Source organism: Pseudonaja textilis, chromosome 13 (genome assembly GCF_049901715.1).
Source record: "Pseudonaja textilis isolate UNSWEBS1 chromosome 13, rPseTex1.2, whole genome shotgun sequence".
NCBI classification, from domain to species: Eukaryota; Metazoa; Chordata; class Lepidosauria; order Squamata; family Elapidae; genus Pseudonaja; species Pseudonaja textilis.
The window spans coordinates 13,172,412-13,191,400 of record NC_142002.1 but is presented as its reverse complement, the minus strand read 5'-3'; the positions used below and the strand labels follow the sequence as shown (position 1 = coordinate 13,191,400).

General features: G+C 41.5%; 1 protein-coding gene across 2 annotated transcripts; it reads left to right on the top strand.

Moving 5' to 3' along the window:
- Nucleotides 1-519: 519 nt before the first annotated feature.
- Nucleotides 520-15,444, top strand: AFG2B (AAA ATPase AFG2B). 2 transcript variants are annotated; one of them, XM_087941420.1, is made up of 10 exons: nucleotides 520-680; nucleotides 1,626-1,793; nucleotides 2,453-3,565; nucleotides 5,890-6,075; nucleotides 6,944-7,099; nucleotides 7,786-7,995; nucleotides 8,747-8,974; nucleotides 10,198-10,332; nucleotides 11,279-11,404; nucleotides 13,519-15,444. In XM_087941420.1, exons 3-10 carry the CDS (start codon nucleotides 2,492-2,494, stop codon nucleotides 13,660-13,662), a joined length of 2,259 nt encoding a protein of 752 aa, XP_087797546.1. In that variant the 5' UTR covers nucleotides 520-680; nucleotides 1,626-1,793; nucleotides 2,453-2,491; the 3' UTR covers nucleotides 13,663-15,444. The 2 variants fall into 2 exon arrangements, with proteins under 2 accessions (XP_087797546.1, XP_087797545.1); XM_087941419.1 differs by lacking the exon at nucleotides 1,626-1,793 and having other exon boundaries at nucleotides 534-680.
- The last annotated feature ends 3,545 nt before the right edge of the window (nucleotides 15,445-18,989 follow it).

Here is an 18,989-nt window from a genome sequence, read left to right as displayed (position 1 = left end):
TTCATTTTATTCATGTTGCATTGTTTTTTTTCCCTCACAGGCACGTCTTTTAAGCAAAAATAATAAAACACCCTGAATTATGAGCCCAATCCCAGCCTCTGGCCAAATTGACAATTTTTCCACAGTCAAGGTAAAGTTTCCGTTTTCATTCATCCTCTGCCCAGACAGTAAATATGTAGCTTTTTTTCCTCAAAAGCAAAGAAACAATAAAACTCGGAAATCCTTTTAACTTTTAGCATCAACAAAAACAAACAAACCCCGCCAACTTCTCCTCCTCGATGACGTCATTCAGAGGCCCCACCTGCATTCAATTATTAAAGCGCACCCGCCTCACCCCCCCCTTTTTTTTTCCAATTCTGTACCGCCCATTCGAGGGCGTTAGCCAATCCCCAGCCTGATTCTGCTGCCCGCCTCGACCACTCCCTTTTTGGGTAAGAGTGTTCAGAGCCCTATTCCTATTGGACCAAGCGAAAGCCACTCGACGGGTCCAAGCATTGCGTTTGCAATGACGGGCAGGGCGACTAGCCAATTACATAACTTCCTTAACTCCAGCAGTCCTTTTGCTGCAACACGTTTTGTCTTTTATCTTTCCTTCCTTCCTTCCTTCCATCCTGTCTGCAAAGACGGAAGGAGGTTCCTCGCCCCCTCCTACACCCTTCGCCTACTACAGCGTTGAGGAGGTCAGTATTTAGATTGCTTCTTGGCACCCGTTTATCTGAATTCCTTAAGCTTAGCTTTCCCTCAGATGTGAGCTGGGAACTCTGGGAATTGTAGTTCCAGTGCATCAGAAGGGTGATCTGATTGAGAGAGAACCATGTGCGTTTGTATGTGTTGCATGCAGTTGATTTACGTCTGTGTCCTTGTTGGAAGGTTTTGTGATGGACTACACGGTTGGCGGTGGAGGCTTTGCAGAACAGCACTTCCTTGATATCTGAGCCAGGATAGTTAACTCCCTTCAGACAGTTTTCTGCATTCACACATTCCAGTATATGATTTTATTTATTTATTTATTTATTTATTTATTTTTGTCAAGCGATTATAAGGTAACAGGTATAAGTATAAACATAGTTATGAATACATGAAATGGATACATATAAGAAAAAGAAAAAGAAACAATAGGACAGGGACGGTAGGCACGCTGGTGCGCTTATGCACATTCATTTTGTTGTGGGAATGCAATTTTTGCAGCTGAAGTGCCCAAAGCTGCTCTATCCTGGCTTATATTCTTTTTCTTTCTTTTTTTTCTTTAAATTTTTTTATTGAACATAAACATTAAGAATATTGAATGTGGTGGTCTTCTTTGATGTACATTTCAGTCAGTACATTTTACACTGGAAAAGATCAAAAGATATAAACATTTTTATATATATATATACACACACACACACACACACACACACACACACACACATATACATACACATACACATACATACATACATATACATATATTTAAGCTTTGTACCATTTTAGTTCTTATTCTTATCTCAGATATAAGTTCTCTCACCTCATTTCTATTTCATCTTGAATTCTTATTTCAGTTTTTTGAACTCCCTGTCCCTTCAATAATAAAATTTGTTCCATATTTTATAATATTCTGATTTATCTTGTTCTTTCAATTCTAGTGTCAACCTATCCATTTCGGCACATTGAAAAATCATATTAATCATGAGCCTCTGTGGCGCAGTGGTTAGACAGCAGTACTGCAAGCTACTTTTGCAGCCAGTTTCCTACAATTTGGCAGTTCAAATCCCACCAGGCTCAAGGTTGACTCAGCCTTCCATCCTTCCAAGGTGGGTAAAATGAGGACCCAGATTGTTGGGGACAATAAGCTGACTCTAAACTGCTTAGAGAGGGCTGTAAAGCACTATAAAGTGGTATATAAGAGTAAGTTCTATTGCTATCTGTATTGTTGATCCTTCTAACCAAGCCTTATTTCTGGGACAATACCTGGAACATACTTTCTTGCCAACCATACATACATACATACTTAACATGAATGTGGTTGCCCTCTGCTTTCCTCAAAATATTTACAAAATATTTACCCACCTCGGAAGGATGGAAGGCTGAGCCAACCTTGAGCCTGGTGAGATTTGAACTGACAAATTGCAGGCAGCTGGCTGCAGAAGTAGCTTGCAGCATTGCACTCTAACCACTGTGCCACCGTGGCTCATAATCACAATTTTTTGCAGACGTTTCATGGCCCAACTAGGTAACATCCTCAGTGTTAGAAGGCAGTCCAGTTTCCTTTATTTTTATGTACATATTATTTATAATAATATTTATTTATATACATCTATTATTTTTAGATACGGTTTGCCTGTCGGTGTTGCTGGCTGGGTTCTTGCTGGTTCCTTCTTTAGGCTGTTTGCTGTTGGATTGTTTGTCTGATTTGGTAGTTTGTCTGAGAGGAGTATTGTTTTACTTCCTAACACAGTTTTATATTATCCAGGAACCTGCCCTCCGGCCTGCTCCATGCCTGTCTCGGAAGATGGCTTTATTAAAGCTGCTTCCACCAGATCCAGAAGATGAGGGAACTCAACGGTGCAGGCTTGGTCCCACTGCATTCGCCTGGCTAGGCGCTGAGCTGGGCTCTCTGATTAAAATCACCTTGCCCGGAGGTTCTTGCCTATGCACAGCCTGGCCAAGGCACGATTCAGCTGATGGCTACCTGCAGTTCGACCTCAAATGCAGGACTTGGGGATTAAGAGAAAGCCAGTTACGGAGGCAGACCGTGAGCACGGACCAGCTGAGCGTGGTGGCCTGCCCCAAGCTGAGACGTGTGACGGTCCGAGTTGTCTTTAAAAACCAGGCCTCAAAACGTGTTCTTCCCCAAACGGCACTTCCGGAAGTAGTGCGAGAGCTTTTGAGGAAGGCCTGCGTGGCGCGCCAACACGTCGTGACTTTCCCTCCAATTCTGGGCAACCCCGTCGAGTGCGTCGAAATATTGTCCACGGGGCCGTCCAACCTGGAGGAAGCTGGCTTGATCACCCCGCAAACCGACATCCACATTAAAGAGACGATGACGTTGGAGAGATACAGCTGCTTGATGGGGGACGGCTCGAAAATCCAGGTGGCCGGCTTGGATGAAGTCAGCCAGGCGTTAAAAGAAATGATCGAACTGCCCCTGCGTTTCCCGAACAGCTTCAAAACATTAGGCCTCTCGGTCCCAAAGGGGGTTCTTTTGGTGGGGCCGCCAGGAGTTGGCAAGACGCTACTAGTCAAGGCGGTGACTGGAGAAGTTGGGGCCTGTCTAGTGGGCCTGAGTGGCCCTGTGGTCTGTGGTTCGCGGCCTGGCGAAAGCGAGGAGAACTTGCGACGCGTCTTTGAGCAAGCAAGAGAGCTCTCCAGCGAAGGGCCCACCGTCCTCTTCATTGACGAGATTGATTCGTTGTGTCCCAAGCGGGGAGCTTCCGGTCATCTCCCTGAGCATCGCCTGGTGGCTCAGTTGCTAACTCTGATGGATGGATTTAGCCAAGGACATGGGCTGGTCATTGTAGGGGCCACCAACAGGCCAGATTCCCTGGACCCTGCCTTGAGGAGACCAGGCAGATTTGATCAGGAGGTAACTCACAGTTGTGCCTTCCAAGTCTTTGCGCCAACTGGTTGGTGCTTCCTGGAGATGGCTAGAAAAAGCCATAGGCTAAGGACGTGGTGGCTCAGTGGCTTAGACGTTGAGCTTGTCAATCAGAAAGGTCGGCAGTTCAGCGGTTCGAATCCCTAGCACTGCGTAACGGAGGGAGCTCCCGTTACTTGTCCCAGCTTCTGCCAACCTAGCAGTTCGAAAGCATGTAAAAATGCAAGTAGAAAAATAGGGACCACTTTGGTGGGAAGGTCACAGCGTTCCGTGTGCCTTCGGCGTTTAGTCCTGCCGGCTACATGACTACGGAGATGTCTTTGGACAATGCTGGCTCTTCCATTTTGTAACAGAGATGAGCACCGCCCCCTAGAGCCAGAAACGACTAGCACGTATGTGCAAGGGGAACCTTTACCTTATGTGCAGCTAGTCCTCAGCTTACAATTTGCTTAGCGGCCATTCAAAGTTACAAAGACACTGAATAAAATGACTTATGACTGTTTTTCATACTTACAGCTGTTGCAGCATCTCTGTGGTCACCTGATGAAAATTCAGATACTTGGCAACAGACTCATGTTTATGACAGTTGCATTGCGACCCTGGGACACAGCAACCGTGTTACTAACTTAACGATTGCAGTGATTCGCTTAACAACGGTGGCAAGAAAGGTTGTAAAATGGAGCAAAGTTCACTTAACTGTCTCGCTTAGCAACAGAAATTTTGGGCTCAATTATGGTCGTAAGTTGAGGACTGCCTGTAGTTAAAAGCATCAAAGGCATTAAAGCACGGCTGCCAATTGTCCCAAAGGTGATTTTCCTTGCTTGTTTTTTTTTCCCCCTTGAAAACGTTTCACTTCTCAACCAAGAACCGAAGAAGCTTCTTGGCTGAGAAGCGAAACGTTTTCAAGGACAAAGACCAAAAATTTCCAGTTGCCTTTGAGACAATCATGGCCGGGATGATGGAGAATCCCCAGAGACGTGCTTGCCAATTGTGTAAATTGGAGAACATAACTCTGAAGGAAAGTAATAATAATAGTTTATTGTCATTGTATGTATCTACACCGTATACACATACAACAAAATTCACATAATACCCAGAAACTAGACCCAACACATGCACACACATGACAATCCCCAAACACACCCCCACCTGCCAAAATTCCCCGTCCCCTAAAACACACAAGCAGCCACACAACAGACCAAGTAATATTGTCTAACAGCTCACTGATTGTTGTAGTTCGCCAGCAGCAAATGCAGACGGCTGAGGTCTCGGATGAGCGGCCTGCGTGTGATGCAGGGATGGAGCCAGCACCATCAGACAGTGGAGTGCTGCCTTCGGAGCTTGTGGAGGCTAGCAGCAGTGATGAAGAGGACCCCGAGGAGCCTGTGCCCAGTGCATGTGCGTGCAGGACTGCTCAAAGGAAAGAGCAGCTGCAGCAGCACAGGCGACTCGGGAGTAAGGCTGGAAGGTGATGGCCCCTCCCTTAAGGGATAAAAGCCAGCCTTCAAGGGTTGGATTCTTTGCAGGAAGCAAAGAAGTCCTTTCAACTCCAAGTTCTTGTGGAAGTCCTGTCTATTCTGGTTTGCTTTCAGAGACTTTTGGTTTTGGATATTTCCCTGCAATTAATCTTGTGTTCTTGGAAGCCTTTCACAACCTTGAAAGGGCTTGCTCTTATCTGAGACAATTAGTTTTGATGACTCTGTGCTGTGAATGAACAGAATTCACAGAGATGCATTCGAAAGGTTTGCTTTTATATATTCTTTGTGTTTATTTGATTTGAACGATGCTTGGGTCAGAACACTGATGATGGCCCTTAAGTCAGTGGTGGGTTCTGACCAATTCTGGAGAACCAGTAGCAGAAATTTTGAGTAGTTCAGAGAACTGGCAAATACTGCTTCTGATGAGATTTTACACTATCCTTCCCCTGCCATGCCCACCAACCCAGGCCCACAGAACCGGTAGTAAAAAAATTGGAATCCCACTATTGCCTTAAGTTCATTGTTAAGTGCAATGATAGTTCTGGGATAAAAACTGTTCAGAAAATGTGCGGTCCGAGTATTAACTGTTCTGTATCTTCTGCCAGAAGGCAACAGTTCACAAAGATTGTAAGCAGGATGGGAAGAGTCTCTGAGAAAATACTGCCATACAAAAGGAAGCGGAGTGATTCGATTCTATAATGTTTTGATATTGCCTTTGTCCTCATGGTCCTTTTGAGATCTGACTCAGAATTTGCTCTACTTGTCCTGGGTTCAGCGAGCCTTTGTGAGTGTTAACGGTTAACAAAATGCCCGTGTTTTCCATCCTTGCTTTAGATCGTCATTGGGAGCCCGACCCTGAAGCAAAGGAAGTCTATTCTGCAGCTGATTACTGCTGGCATGCCTGTCTCAGGCGACATTAATTTGCTAGAACTGGCAGAAATAACACCGGGTTTTGTTGGGGCCGACCTCACCTCGCTCTGCAGAGAGGCTGCCATGCACGCCCTGTTTCGTAATTGCACGGTAAGAAGCTGTTTCGCCTTTCTCCGTGTGGTCTGTTTTCTTTTCTACCAGGGTGGTTCTGCTGTGAGTTAGCATGGCCCTCCCAGCTGGTGATCTCCAGATGTGTTGGATTTCAGTCTCTCTGTCTCGACTCTGGCACACAGCTGGTCTCTTCTACAGGATACTGGAAAGTCCATATCTTTTTTTATTACATCATTTTCATCAGGAATTTCTTCGTCTTTCCACTTTGGGGCAACGGTTAGTCTTGCTGCCATAATCACATGTATTATTAAATAGATCTTCTCTTTATTGTATTTTTCTGTTATAGTTCCAAGAAGGAAAAATTCTGGTTTATATTCCACTTTTATGCCCTACCATCTCCTCAAGCCACCTTTCCTTGTGTGCTGTCCAGACAGTTTAGAGTTAATGGGATTTGGATAGTTAGGTAGCAATTGTGAGCTGTTCCCTTAAGGGAATGCATCATGGTAGATGTAGTTAAGGTATCCTGGGAAAAGTAGTCCATGTCACGTGACCACATCTGTAATCCCGATTGGTCACTAATTTAACCCTCCAAGGGTTGGGGGAGGTTTTCCTCATTCTTGCCTGAACTCACAAACTCTTGGCAGCTGCTTTCTATCGCAACAAGATGGGTTAGGAGATAACCATCTTTTATCTATAAGACGGATATGCAAAGGATTGGTCATTAATTACTCACAAATGTGAGTTATGAGGATACCTGATGAACCAAGAAATGTACTTTGTTATGGACGTCTTGTTGAGTTTATCTATCTGTTTCTGTACAGCTTACAAATCCACCACTGTACAGAATACAGAACAGTAAAAATTACAGAACACCTTGTTTTCTACTTCTGTGTGCATTTGCCTTCAGGATTCAGTTTGCCCTGTTGAGATGTCAGATTTCCTCGAGGCGCTGAAAAAGATCCACCCGTCATCATTCCGAAGCGGAATCGGGCTAACGGACTTCAAGCCCGTCTCATGGGATCAGATTGGTGGCCTCGAAGACGTGAAATTAAAATTAAAACAGGTAGACTTACAGAGCAGCATCTGGCATGAAGGCCATTCTGGTTGGCCTCCAAAGAGGCGACCAGATTTCCATACTTATTTAATGCATTTGGATAAACCCAACCTGTCTTCAACTTAACCACCACAATTGGGAAAACAATTTCCGTGCTAAGCAAGGTTGTTATTGAGTGAGTCACACCTGATTTTACAACCTGGCTGCTAAGTGAATTTTTGCCATTAAGTAAATCAAGCGGTCCTTAAGTGAACCCATCTCCCCCTGTTGACTTTTCTTGTTGGAAGGTCACAGATGGCGATCATGTGATCAGATGCCGCAACTCTTGTAAATACCTATTGGTTGCCAAACGCCCAAATTTTGTTCCTGTGATCTTAGGAATGTTACAACAATTGTTTAGTGCGATGACTGATTGTTAAGTCACTTTGTTTTAAAAATAAAGTTGTTGCTCTGCTCACAAAGCAGACTAAAATTCAGGATGGGAAGACATTCCACATATCTTGCTTGGCCGCAGTAGGATGTGTGCAAGCCCAGTCCTAAAAAGACACGGTTTATGATTGATCATGATCTGTGACTCCAGGCAGCTGTGGCTTGCTCAAAAAACAAAACAAAAAACAGTTGGAAGGTGAATTGCCTTGTAGGATTTTGGAGCCTGAGAAATTCATGGAAGGTTCTGTTCTTTTCATGATTTGCAGAGCATCGAATGGCCAATAAAATTCCCAGAAGCCTTTGTCCGGATGGGGCTGGCCCGCCCAAAGGGCATCCTTCTCTATGGACCATCAGGTTGTGCCAAAACGATGCTCGTGAAGGCAGCCGCCTCCTCTTCTCATTGTTCCTTTCTGGCTGTGAACGGTGCTGATCTCTTCTCACCTTTGGTTGGAGAGTCAGAGAAGATTTTGTCTCAGGTGCGAGTTTTTTGTTCCAATGAGGACTGAAAGGACAGGTAGTCCTTGACTTATGACCACAATTGGGCCCAACATTTCTGCTGTGAAGTGAGATGTTTGTTAAGTGAGTTTTGCCCCTTTTTATGACCTTCCTTGCCACAGTTGCTAAGCGAATCACCGCAGTCGATAAGTTAGTAACATGGTTGTTAAGTGAACCTGGCTTCCCCATTGGCTTTGCTCGTCAGAAGGTCGCAAAAGGGGATTGCATGACTTTAGAACAGAGCAATGGTTGTAAGTATGAGTCAGTTGTCAAGCATCTGAATTTTGACCGCATGATGCTATGAAGATCGTAAGTGTAAAAAAAGTTCATGTCAATTTTTCAAGTGCCGTCGTAACTTTGAACGGTCACTAAGTGAACAATTGTAAGTCGAGAACTACCTGCATACATTTTTGTTATTTATTTCATAGCTGATAGACTTAATCATGATCATTTTACAACCCCATAATCTTGCGGGGTGAAGTCTGGGCAACTGAATGGAGCTGATTGTTACTGGCCAGATGCCCTTCCTGTCACCAATGCAGTTTTGTTAGCAGATATATTCTCATTGTGTCCAGAGAGAGAAATATCTGCCTCTTACCTAGAGTCAAACTCACAGCCTCCTGATTGTGAGGTGAGCGCTCCACCTCTAGGCCACCTCACTGCTCAGCTGATAGACTTAATAAGCGTAGCTACTTGATTTATTTCTCTTTGTTTTTGTTTTTTTCCTTCAAGGTGTTTCGTCAAGCAAGAGCAAATACTCCAGCAATAGTTTTCCTGGATGAAATCGATGCGATCCTGGGATCCCGATCGAGAACTAAAACCGGGTGTGGCGTCCAGGAGAGAGTTCTTTCCGTCCTTCTCAATGAGTTGGACGGCATCGGAGTCAAGTTAACTGAGCGAAGAGGAAATAAAGCAGAGATGGAAAACGAGAGTCAAAAACCAGCTGAAAGTGATAAAGAGGTACATATAGAGAGACACAATAACAAGTGATTCAAAGTTAACTGGATTTTGTACTTAAGATGATTCTGCAATTCCTCTCTTACAGGTAGTCCTCAATTTACAACAGTTCATTTAGTGACTGAAGTTACAACAGGACTGAAAAAAGTGACTCAGGACCGTTTTTTGCCCTTGCGGCATCCCCATGATTAAAATTCAGGTGCTTGGCAACTGGCATGTACTTAGGACGGTTGCAGTGTCCTGGGGTCATGTGATCCCCTTTTGCGATCATCTGATGAGCAAAGTCAATGGGGAAGCCAGATTTGACTTAACAACTGCAGTGATTTACTTAACAATGCTGGCAAGAACGGTTGTAAAATGAGCCCAGTTATGGGCTCAGTTATGGTTGTAAGTCAAGGACTACCTGTATAAGATCACATAATTATACCCTGTTGAATGAGACAGGAGAAATTCTTTTTTGTCTCTTGTTTCCTTAACTGAAATAAAACATAAAGTGTCATGCCCCTGTCGGAATCTGATTCCGAGGGCGAAGCCAAACAGCTGACAGGGAGTGGGGAGTGTGGCTCCGTTGGCTGTGGAAGAAACTGGGGAAGGGCAAAATCCAGCTGGACAGAGCAGGGGAGAGGTAGAACAAGGGAGAGGGAATTCAGAGGAAGACCCAAGCTCTTCCCCTCTTCATCCTAGGCACGCAGGGAGGAACGGAGAAGGGAGCAACGTGGCTTACGGGGGAGGAAAGGGCCCTGATTCCCTTCATTAGTGCAACTGGGAACACAGTGTATAAATGGGGAAGCTGCGTGCAGCAAAGTTGTTTGGGAGCAAATGTGAATTTATCTGGTATCGTCGTGGCTTATCTGTGTTCCTGGCATCTTCCCAACTTGCCATGCTTTCAAGTATGAAATTCCTTCTCCTGCCCTGTCAAGTTAATTATTTCAGTTTGGTGTTTGGATTTTTAGTTACAGTTTGTATGTACCTTGTTTTGGACTGAATTTTCTACAGTTAAAGGCTGTTCCTGGGAGAGTTTTTTCTCCAGCCGAAGGAAACCTGGACATTGGGGGCAAAGTTGGAGATAATAAAGGGACTCTTATTGATTATGTGACTGTGTGGCCTTTGTGCCACGTCCCTTTGGGTCATCATATAAAGCCTGTTGGTGGGCTATCTAAGGCCAAGGAAAGACAAGATGGTTTAGCTAAATGGCTTAAAGTTCCTCCTTTCTATCAACTTACTAGTTAGAACTTCAGGAAGTTTTTAACAGAGATGTCATAGTCGTTGCTGCAACAAATAGACCAGACCGGTTGGATGATGCTTTGTTACGTCCGGGACGCTTAGACAAGATCCTCTATGTTCCACCACCAGATGAGAAGGTATGGCCTAAAACGGTCAATGAATTTGAAATCAAAGTTCATTATGTCTAAATATTCTGGTTTTGGTGAGAAATGACATACTGGAGTAGTCTTGCTCATTTCAGACATCCAGTATTTAAAGGGGCTGCCACAAAAGAATGTCTAGTTTGATGAAAAGAAGAACTAGGGGAGACAGGATAGCAGTCTTCCAATATCTGAGGGGCTGCCACAAAGAAGAGGAAGTCAAGCTATTCTCCAAAGCACCTGAGAGCAGGACAAGAAACAGTGGTTGGAAACTAATCAAGGAGAGAAGCAACCTGGAATTAAGGAGAAACTTCCTAGCAGGACAATTAACCTGTGGAACTGCTTGCCTCCAGAAATCGTGGGCGCTCCATCACTGGTGGTTTTTAAGAAGAGACTAGATAGTCACTTGTCTGAAATGGTATAGGGTCTCCTGCTTGAGCAGGGGGGTGGACTAGAAGACCTCCAAGGTCCCTTCCAGCTCATTCTATTCTATACCACAAGGTCCCCTCCAGCTCTATTCTGAATATATGCAGCTTTCCTTTGAAAGATATGGGCATCATCCTAAGCTGTGGCTTATTTAACTGTACTTATTGAAGTCTATACTGGCTAGATTGACATAATAAGATGTGATAAACACTAGTTCATAGAATATAGTGACTAAAGGCACATAACACAGTAAGCCACAACAAAACAAATGTATTGAGCATACTGAGATGTAGGATCCTCTCATCCTTTCAACAGACCATCCTTAAGGAAAATATAGTTTTGTACAATGTATTCTACGTCTAATCCATGCAACCAAATGCTTGAGCAACACCACGTGCATTGCTATTTTTTTAACTCATGGGGGGTAGGGTGGGTGTTGCTTTTAAGAGGGTGTAGATCATCACAACTTGTAGAGTTAGTCAAATAACTCTGCCTCTTTCTTGCTGTTTTAAAATAGGGAAGGCTTTTGGTTCTGAAAATCTGCACGGAAAGAATTCCAATAGATTCTGATGTCTCCCTAGCAGATGTTGCAAGTCAGACTAATAGGTTCTCTGGAGCTGATCTTGAGAATCTCTGTAAGGAAGTAAGTCCTTTTGAATTTATAATGCTTCAGTGACAAGATTTAAAGAAAGTGGGTGTCAGGTGGTGCTCCATTCAAAATTCAAGAAAGAAATACTTAGACTCCATAGATTAGAGAAAAGATATCTTTTACTGAAAATGAAGTGGTAGCAACCGTAGAATTCTGAATCTGAGAAATTAGGTGTGCAAATCACATATACAAAGCGATGGAAATGTTCCCACCCCCAATAGTTCAAAGGATTCTTCCAATTAAAAGTTGTGAATATGATCATGTGGGCATCTTCAGGTGGTGATGAGGCCTCTGTCGGTTGACCTTGGCATATTTTGATAAAGGTTTGCAGCTGCGCAGAGAAAAGAAAGCTAAGCGAGAAATAGAAACCTAAATAGGAATTTATACTCCCCCCCCCTCCTCATTTTTACAACACTAGAATGTAACACCTCCAGCTCGCTTCCCAGACTTTACCCCCTCCTCCCCCCGTTACTTATGGCAGCCAAAAGGTGCAAAGCAATAGTAGAAGATCTTGAAGGCTGACAGTGGGGGACAGACCAGTGGTGCAATTCAATAGATGTAACAATCGGTTTGGTGAGCGTGCGCATTTTCAACTCAATTTCTTCTGCTGCATCACCAGTGAGTAAAACAGCTGATGTGCAGCAAACTGCGAATCAGCTGTGCTAAAAACCCAGGAAATAAAGCACAGGAAAGAGCAGGGACAGGTGGGTGGGGCCAAAGGGTCTCCGGAACTACCGGTTCACATGAACCGGTCTGAACCGGTAGAATACCATCCCTGGGAAAGACTAGTTAACAATCATTTGTGTGTGTGTATGTGTGTGCAGGTAGTCTGTCAACTCATAAAAGATTTCTATGGTCATTTTAGAGTTGACAACAGAAATAGAGGGGGGAAAGGAGTTTGAAAGAGCAGTGCGGCAGCTTGGAAATCGAAAGTGCATTCCATACATAGTTTTTCAGAGATAGTAACTAGGTGACTGAAGTTTCTGCCAAGCAAAATTCTAACTGGAGAACATGATTGATGACTCCTGGCTGTGGATGTGTCTCATTGGAGAATATGAATTACGATACGCCCAGGAAGTGGGGGGAAACCAGGGTCAAGGGTGACAATGAATGATGTGCCTCAGAGTCGGCTACACCCAGGCAGTGCCAGACATGTTAACTCCCGATAAATCCTTTGAAGTTTTGGAAGTTTGGCTGGAGACTCATGATTTAATTGGGGTAACTGCCAGGCATGGTCCTTGACTTAACAGCAAGAAGATAAAAGAATACTATAAAATTTGGGGTTTATTTTATCAATGGCTAGATAAGAAAACAGGAAAATAAAATATAATATCACAATTTATAGTAATGATATGACAATGTAATGATATGCTATAATTGATTACAATAAAATGAATGATATTATGAATTAGGTTTTGTCAAGTTGAGATTTCCTCGAAAAGGGTGATATGAATGTATAAACAAAGCCCAATAAGAAGTTATGTTTAATTGATTTATATAATATGAATTTTTATAATGCATTTTGAAGGAAAAGACTGTTGATACCGTGCACAAAAGCTATGTACCAACTGACACACTGTACAATAGAAATACGGTTTTATTTGATGTTTTATGTTTGTATTTGTCAATGGTTGTTGTTAAACAAAAAAAACCCCTTGGAAACAGCAGTTTGCTTAGTGACCATTCAAAGTTACAACACCATTGAAAAAGGAGACTTATGATCGTTTTACAACCCTTGTAGCATCCATGAGGTCATGTGACCAAAATTCAGACACTTGGCAACTGACTCATATTTATGATGGTTGCAGTGTCCTGGGGTCATGTGATCACTTTTTGCAACCTTCTGAGAAGCAAAGTCAACAGGGAAGCCAGATTGATTTAACAACTGTGCCACTAACATCTGCAGTGATTCATTTAACGACAGGAGCTAGAAAGGTCATAAAATGGGGTGAAAAATCACCTAAATGTCTTACTTAACAACAGAAATGTTTGGCTCAATTGTGTTCATAAGTTGAGAACGATCTATATATTTATATACATTGATGAGGACGATTATTATATTTCATTTATAATGAATGTTTTTCCTGTTTTATTTTATTCTCTCTTAGGCTGCTTTGCTAGCATTGCAAGAAAATGAAGTGGAAGCCACAGCTGTGAAATATAAACATTTTGAAAAATCCCTGGAGACTGTAAAGCCATCGCTAACTCACGAAGAGTTGCAATTTTATGAAAAATTGTTTAAAATTCAATAATATAATCTGCAAAAGTGACTACATACCAACATATACAAATATTTTCAGCTTCAACAATACTTTGAAAGGTCTATATTAGGAAGAATAGCAACGTTGAAAATGAATACTTTACCAAAACTAATATATCTATTCCAAATGATTCCAATTAAATTAGGGAAATCTTTTTTTACAGAACTGAATAAAATGACAGCCAAGTTTGTCTGGTTGGGCAAGTGGCCACGTATTAAAATGAAACTATTACAAGATAATAGGAGCAGAGGCAGTCTTGGACTACCAGAATGGGAGCTTTATTACCAGGCAGCGGTGTTGAGTTGGATTAAGAATTGGGTCAAATTAAGAGACAAGAGAATCTAAACATTAGAAGGACATGGCCTCTTGATAGGTTGGCATGCATTTTTGTGGGAAAACAAAAGTAATATACATACCTATTTCAATCAACACCTAATAAGAGATTCATTGATTACAATTTGGAAAAAAATCAAAGGTAAACACTATATGGAAATCCCACGATGGCTGTCAACCATGGAAGCCATAACACATCCAAATAGATTAGACCTATGGAAAATGGTAAGTTATGAAGAATTATTAGATAGTCAAGGGAAATTAAAATCAAACCAAGAACTGAAGGAAAATGGAATTATAATCGATTGGTGGCTATATTTGCAAATTCAAAATAAATATAAAAAAGACTCAAAAGAATTTGGATTTGACAAAGGGCAGAACCAATTAGATAAAATATTAATGGGACTGGAACAAAAACTTATAACTAAAATATATAAATATTTATTAGATTTCAAAATGGAAGAGGAAATAATCAAAGGTACAGTGATTGCATGGGCACAGAATTTTGGATGCACTATAGAATTAGAGGAATGGGGGAAAATAAATACAAGTTACAAGGAACATAAATTACAAGTTAACGGTATCTGCAGCATACAAAGGAAACATACATAAACAATGTTTTATAGATGGTATTTAGCACCAACGAGATTGTCAAAAATCGACTCCCAACATGAGTCCCAAATGTTGGAAGTGCAAAAAAGTTGATGGTACATTTTATCACGTGTGGTGGATGTGCCCTGAGGCCAGGACATACTGGATTCAAATTAAAAATTGGTTAAAAGAGATCACTGGCGATCAGATTGAGCTCAAACCAGAATCCATCCTTTTAGGAATCATCAAAGATTACCAAGAGAAGTAAAATACTTAGTATTGCATATTACAACGGCTGCCAGAATAGCCTTCGCGCAGGTATGGAAATCACCAAATACCCCCAATGAAGAACTAATAATACACAAAGTAACAGAAAGTGCTGAGATGAATATGCTAACAATGAAATCGAAAGAAAAAGACGACACTGAATTCTTTACCATTTGGAACAACTGGTGTAAATGGCTACCAAACAGAACCAAGAAGTGAGACAAAAATGTTAACTGAAACAATCCTTAAGACAGTAAAATAAAATTTTGTAAATTATATAAAGATTTATAGTAGTAATTATAGCTGAAGATATTGTTTAGTAGTAGACAAATACAATATAATGTATTATGTTTAAACCAAATTCCTGTATAGGTGCCAAGAACGTTGTTGATACCATGATGTTTTACAATGTAAAAAAAGAAAATTAATTAAAAAATATATTTTTTAAAAAGGGGGAATGGAATAATGAACAGAGATTAGCCTAAATGGTTGAATGCATTTATTTTATATATTTTATCCAGCTTTCCAGAATTGTTCAATGTTTGCACCACTGCAGCTCAAACAAAATAAACCTTATTCTTGTTTAGTGTGATGGATAGGTCCCGTCATATTCAAGAAAATGACTTTATTTCAGTAGTTTTGTAACTTTATATGACTGAGTTCTGTTATTCAATAAAAGAAGTTACTCAATGAGAGGTCTTGTATATTTTTGAAGGATTCTTGGCTAGTTCATCAATTTTGCTGTTCAGATGTAATTGATTAGCCAAGCAAAATGCCTTGTTTATAGGTAAAGATAAAGGTTCCCCTCACGCATACGTGCTAGTCATTTCCGGCTCTAGGGGGTGGTGCTCATCTCCGTTACAAAGCCAAAGAGCCAGCGCTGTCTGAAGACCTCTCCGTGGTCATGTGGCCAGCATGACTGAATGCCGAAGGTGCACAGAACGCTGTTATCTTCCCACCAAAGTGGTCCCTATTTTTCTACTTGCATTTTTTACATGCTTTCGAACTGCTAGGTTAGGCAGAAGCTGGGACAAGTAACGGGAGCTCACTCTGTTATGTGGTGCTAGGGATTCGAACCGCCAAACTGCCGACCTTTCTGATCGACAAGCTCAATGTCTTAGCCACTGAGCCACTGCGTCCGCCTTTTTTATAATCAACTGTTATTGTGAAATGTGGAAGGAAAGAGCAGCAAGAACATGAGGAGATTCAGTTACCATGGCGATCCGTGCACCATTGAAAGGCCTGAAAGACCAAGTTAGGGACCAATCATCCTGGAGACTAAGAACCAGTAACAACTTGATGATACACAATTGTAATAGTATGAACACAACAAATGGAGTTTGATAAAAGGTGGTTAATCTCAGAAAGGATTCACAGCCATAGATTTTCAGTTCTTCACCGCTGTCTTCTACTTACTATGATGTGTTAGGGCTAATTTAAAAATAAAACTGCCCCAAAGAGTAGGTCCTATATTCTCGAGCCAGACTTTGGAGAAACTGTGATGGATGGATGGATGGATGGATGGAAGGAAAGGAAGGAAGGAAGGAAGGAAGGAAGGAAGGAAGGAAGGACCAACTGCTTCTAACGGACTTTCTCCTTTGTGTTCATACTGCTGCCTTCTTCCTGTCATACTCTTAGGACTTAACTTGGGGGAAGAAGAGGTATCTCTCCACTAGAAGCTAGCAAGACAAGGGAGAGGTCACTCCTTGTCCTCCATCTCACGGGCCACATCAAGAAAGGCCTGAACAGTAACAGAAACAGGGTGAGAAGGGAGCTTGGCCAGCTGGGCGGGCAACAAAATGGAGCCAAGGAAGCAGTGTGACCCACCAGTCAAGGCTGGGCAAGGAAAAGCTCCTGGTGAAAGAAAGGAAAGGAGGAAAGAATATAATACAATAATTGTTATTGTTGAATTATAATACAATAATTGTTATTATTGTATTATATTCTTGGAAGGGAGTTGGACTCTTCAGAGGCCTTGTAGGTCATATAGTCCAACTCTTCTCAAGCAGGAGACCCTATACAACTTCTGACAAGTGGCTTTCGAAAGGAAAGGGAAGGAAAAGGAAAGGAAAGGAAAGATGGATGGAAGAAGGAAGAAAGGAGAAGGAAGAAAGCAAAGGAAAGGAGGAAAGATGGAGAGAGAAGGAAGGAAGAAAAAGGAAAGGAGAAAGGAAAGGAGATGGAACAAAAGGAAAGGAAAGGAGAGGGGGAATCTAAGCTTAGCATGTCATATGAATACAGCCATTAGGTTTCAGGTGATCTAGAGATGGGTGTTGTGTGAACAGGATGTGGAAATGCAATTGAAACAGGGTGAACTGAAACTGGGGCAGGGTAGGAGGAGCATTTCTTCCACTTGTTCTGGGCCTTGCAGGCTTCCCTTTGCAACCAGGCCACAGGTGAGAGAAGGGAACCTCCTCCCCACCTCCCCACCTTGCGGTATCGATTTTCCTGATCCACAACTGAGGGTCTCCTCCTCCATCACCCTTTGAAGAGAGGAGGCCTCCTTTGGCCATGTTGCAGCCCAGACCCACAGGCCCTGACTAGGATGCAGCTAAGCTTCATTGCGGCCTTGCAAAATGTTTTGCCGTTTGCCAAGCACTGGAATTATGTTTCATGCAATAAACCGCAGTTCAGCAAACTGTGGTTTGAGCACCTTGGGCAAAGCTAATTACGACCCTCCTCTCAAGCAACCTTCCTAACAACCAGTTTTGGGAGCCTTTGTGGGTCATCTGAAAATGCAGGTTTTCTGTCAACGTTCTGTCGAATTTAACTCATTTTCACGGTCTGCTCCTTCTTTTTCTATTTATTTGTCTGTTTATTAAACTTTTATTCTGTCCATATCCCCTACCAGGTGACTCTAGGCAGCTCACAAGTTATAATACCATTCCGAAAATTGGCTCTTCCTTTTCTTAACACAAGCGTGAGATTGGGGCAGTGGAAGTTGTGTATTGAAGCAATTCCTTGCAACTACCTTCTTTGTGGATTTTTTAATTCATTTATTTATTTATTTATTTTGCCAAGCTTGCATTAGATAGCACCTATAAATATAAGCATGATTATGAATACATGAAATGGATGCGAATAAAAAGGAACATTAGTATGGTCGCAAAATTATAAAATGACAATGTCCACAGCCTATAAAGAAAACTTGTATAAGATGTTTTACAGGTGGCATTTTCCCCCGACAAGGATAGCAAGAATGTTCAAGAACAAATCGGAAAAATGTTGGAAATGTCATCAGAAACCTGGTTCATATTACCATATGTGGTGGACTTGTGAGGATGCTAGAAAATATTGGACTAAAATCCGCATGTGGTTGGAAAAAATGACAAAGAAACATATAGACTTGAAACCAGAGATATTTTTATTGGGAATTTTACCTGAAATATATAGTAAAGACTTGAAATATCTGATTGTAAATGTATTAACTGCGGCTAGAATTGTATTTGCAAAAAATTGGAAAAATGAGAAAATTCCATTGCAGGAAGAAGTTATTAAGAAAATATTGGAATGTGCTGAGATGAGTAGATTGACATTTGAAATTAGAGAGCAAGAAGATAAACAATTTTATACAATTTGGGACCTTTTCTATCAATGTCTGGATGATAAAATACAAAAATAGAATATTTAGAATGTTAGACAATAAGGAATATTATTGACTTCACTTTTCTTTTTTCTTTTGGTATTTGACATTATATTTATAAAATGTTTTTTCTTTTTTTTCTTTTTTTTTTAGGATAGAATTGGTATGATTATATGATTTGTTATAGAATAAATTACTTAAATTATAGTTATCTCATAAGGCATGATTGAATAAAAGTATAGTCAAATCTTTTTTTAAAAAATAATGATATGAGGATATATAAGTTTGGATTGATAATAAGAGTTATTATGTAAGGTAATTGTAATTGTGACTACGAAATGAATGCACAAAACTGATGAACCAACCGACACACTGTTTGTGTATAAGTACGGATGAGAGCTGATGTTTTTATGTTTTGTTTGTTTGTTTGTTAAAAAAACAATAAAATTGTTTTCAAAAAAAAAAAGGAACATTAGGACAGGGATGGTAGGCACATTGGTGTGCTTATGCATGCCCCTTATGGATCTGAAAGGCCTTTCTTCTC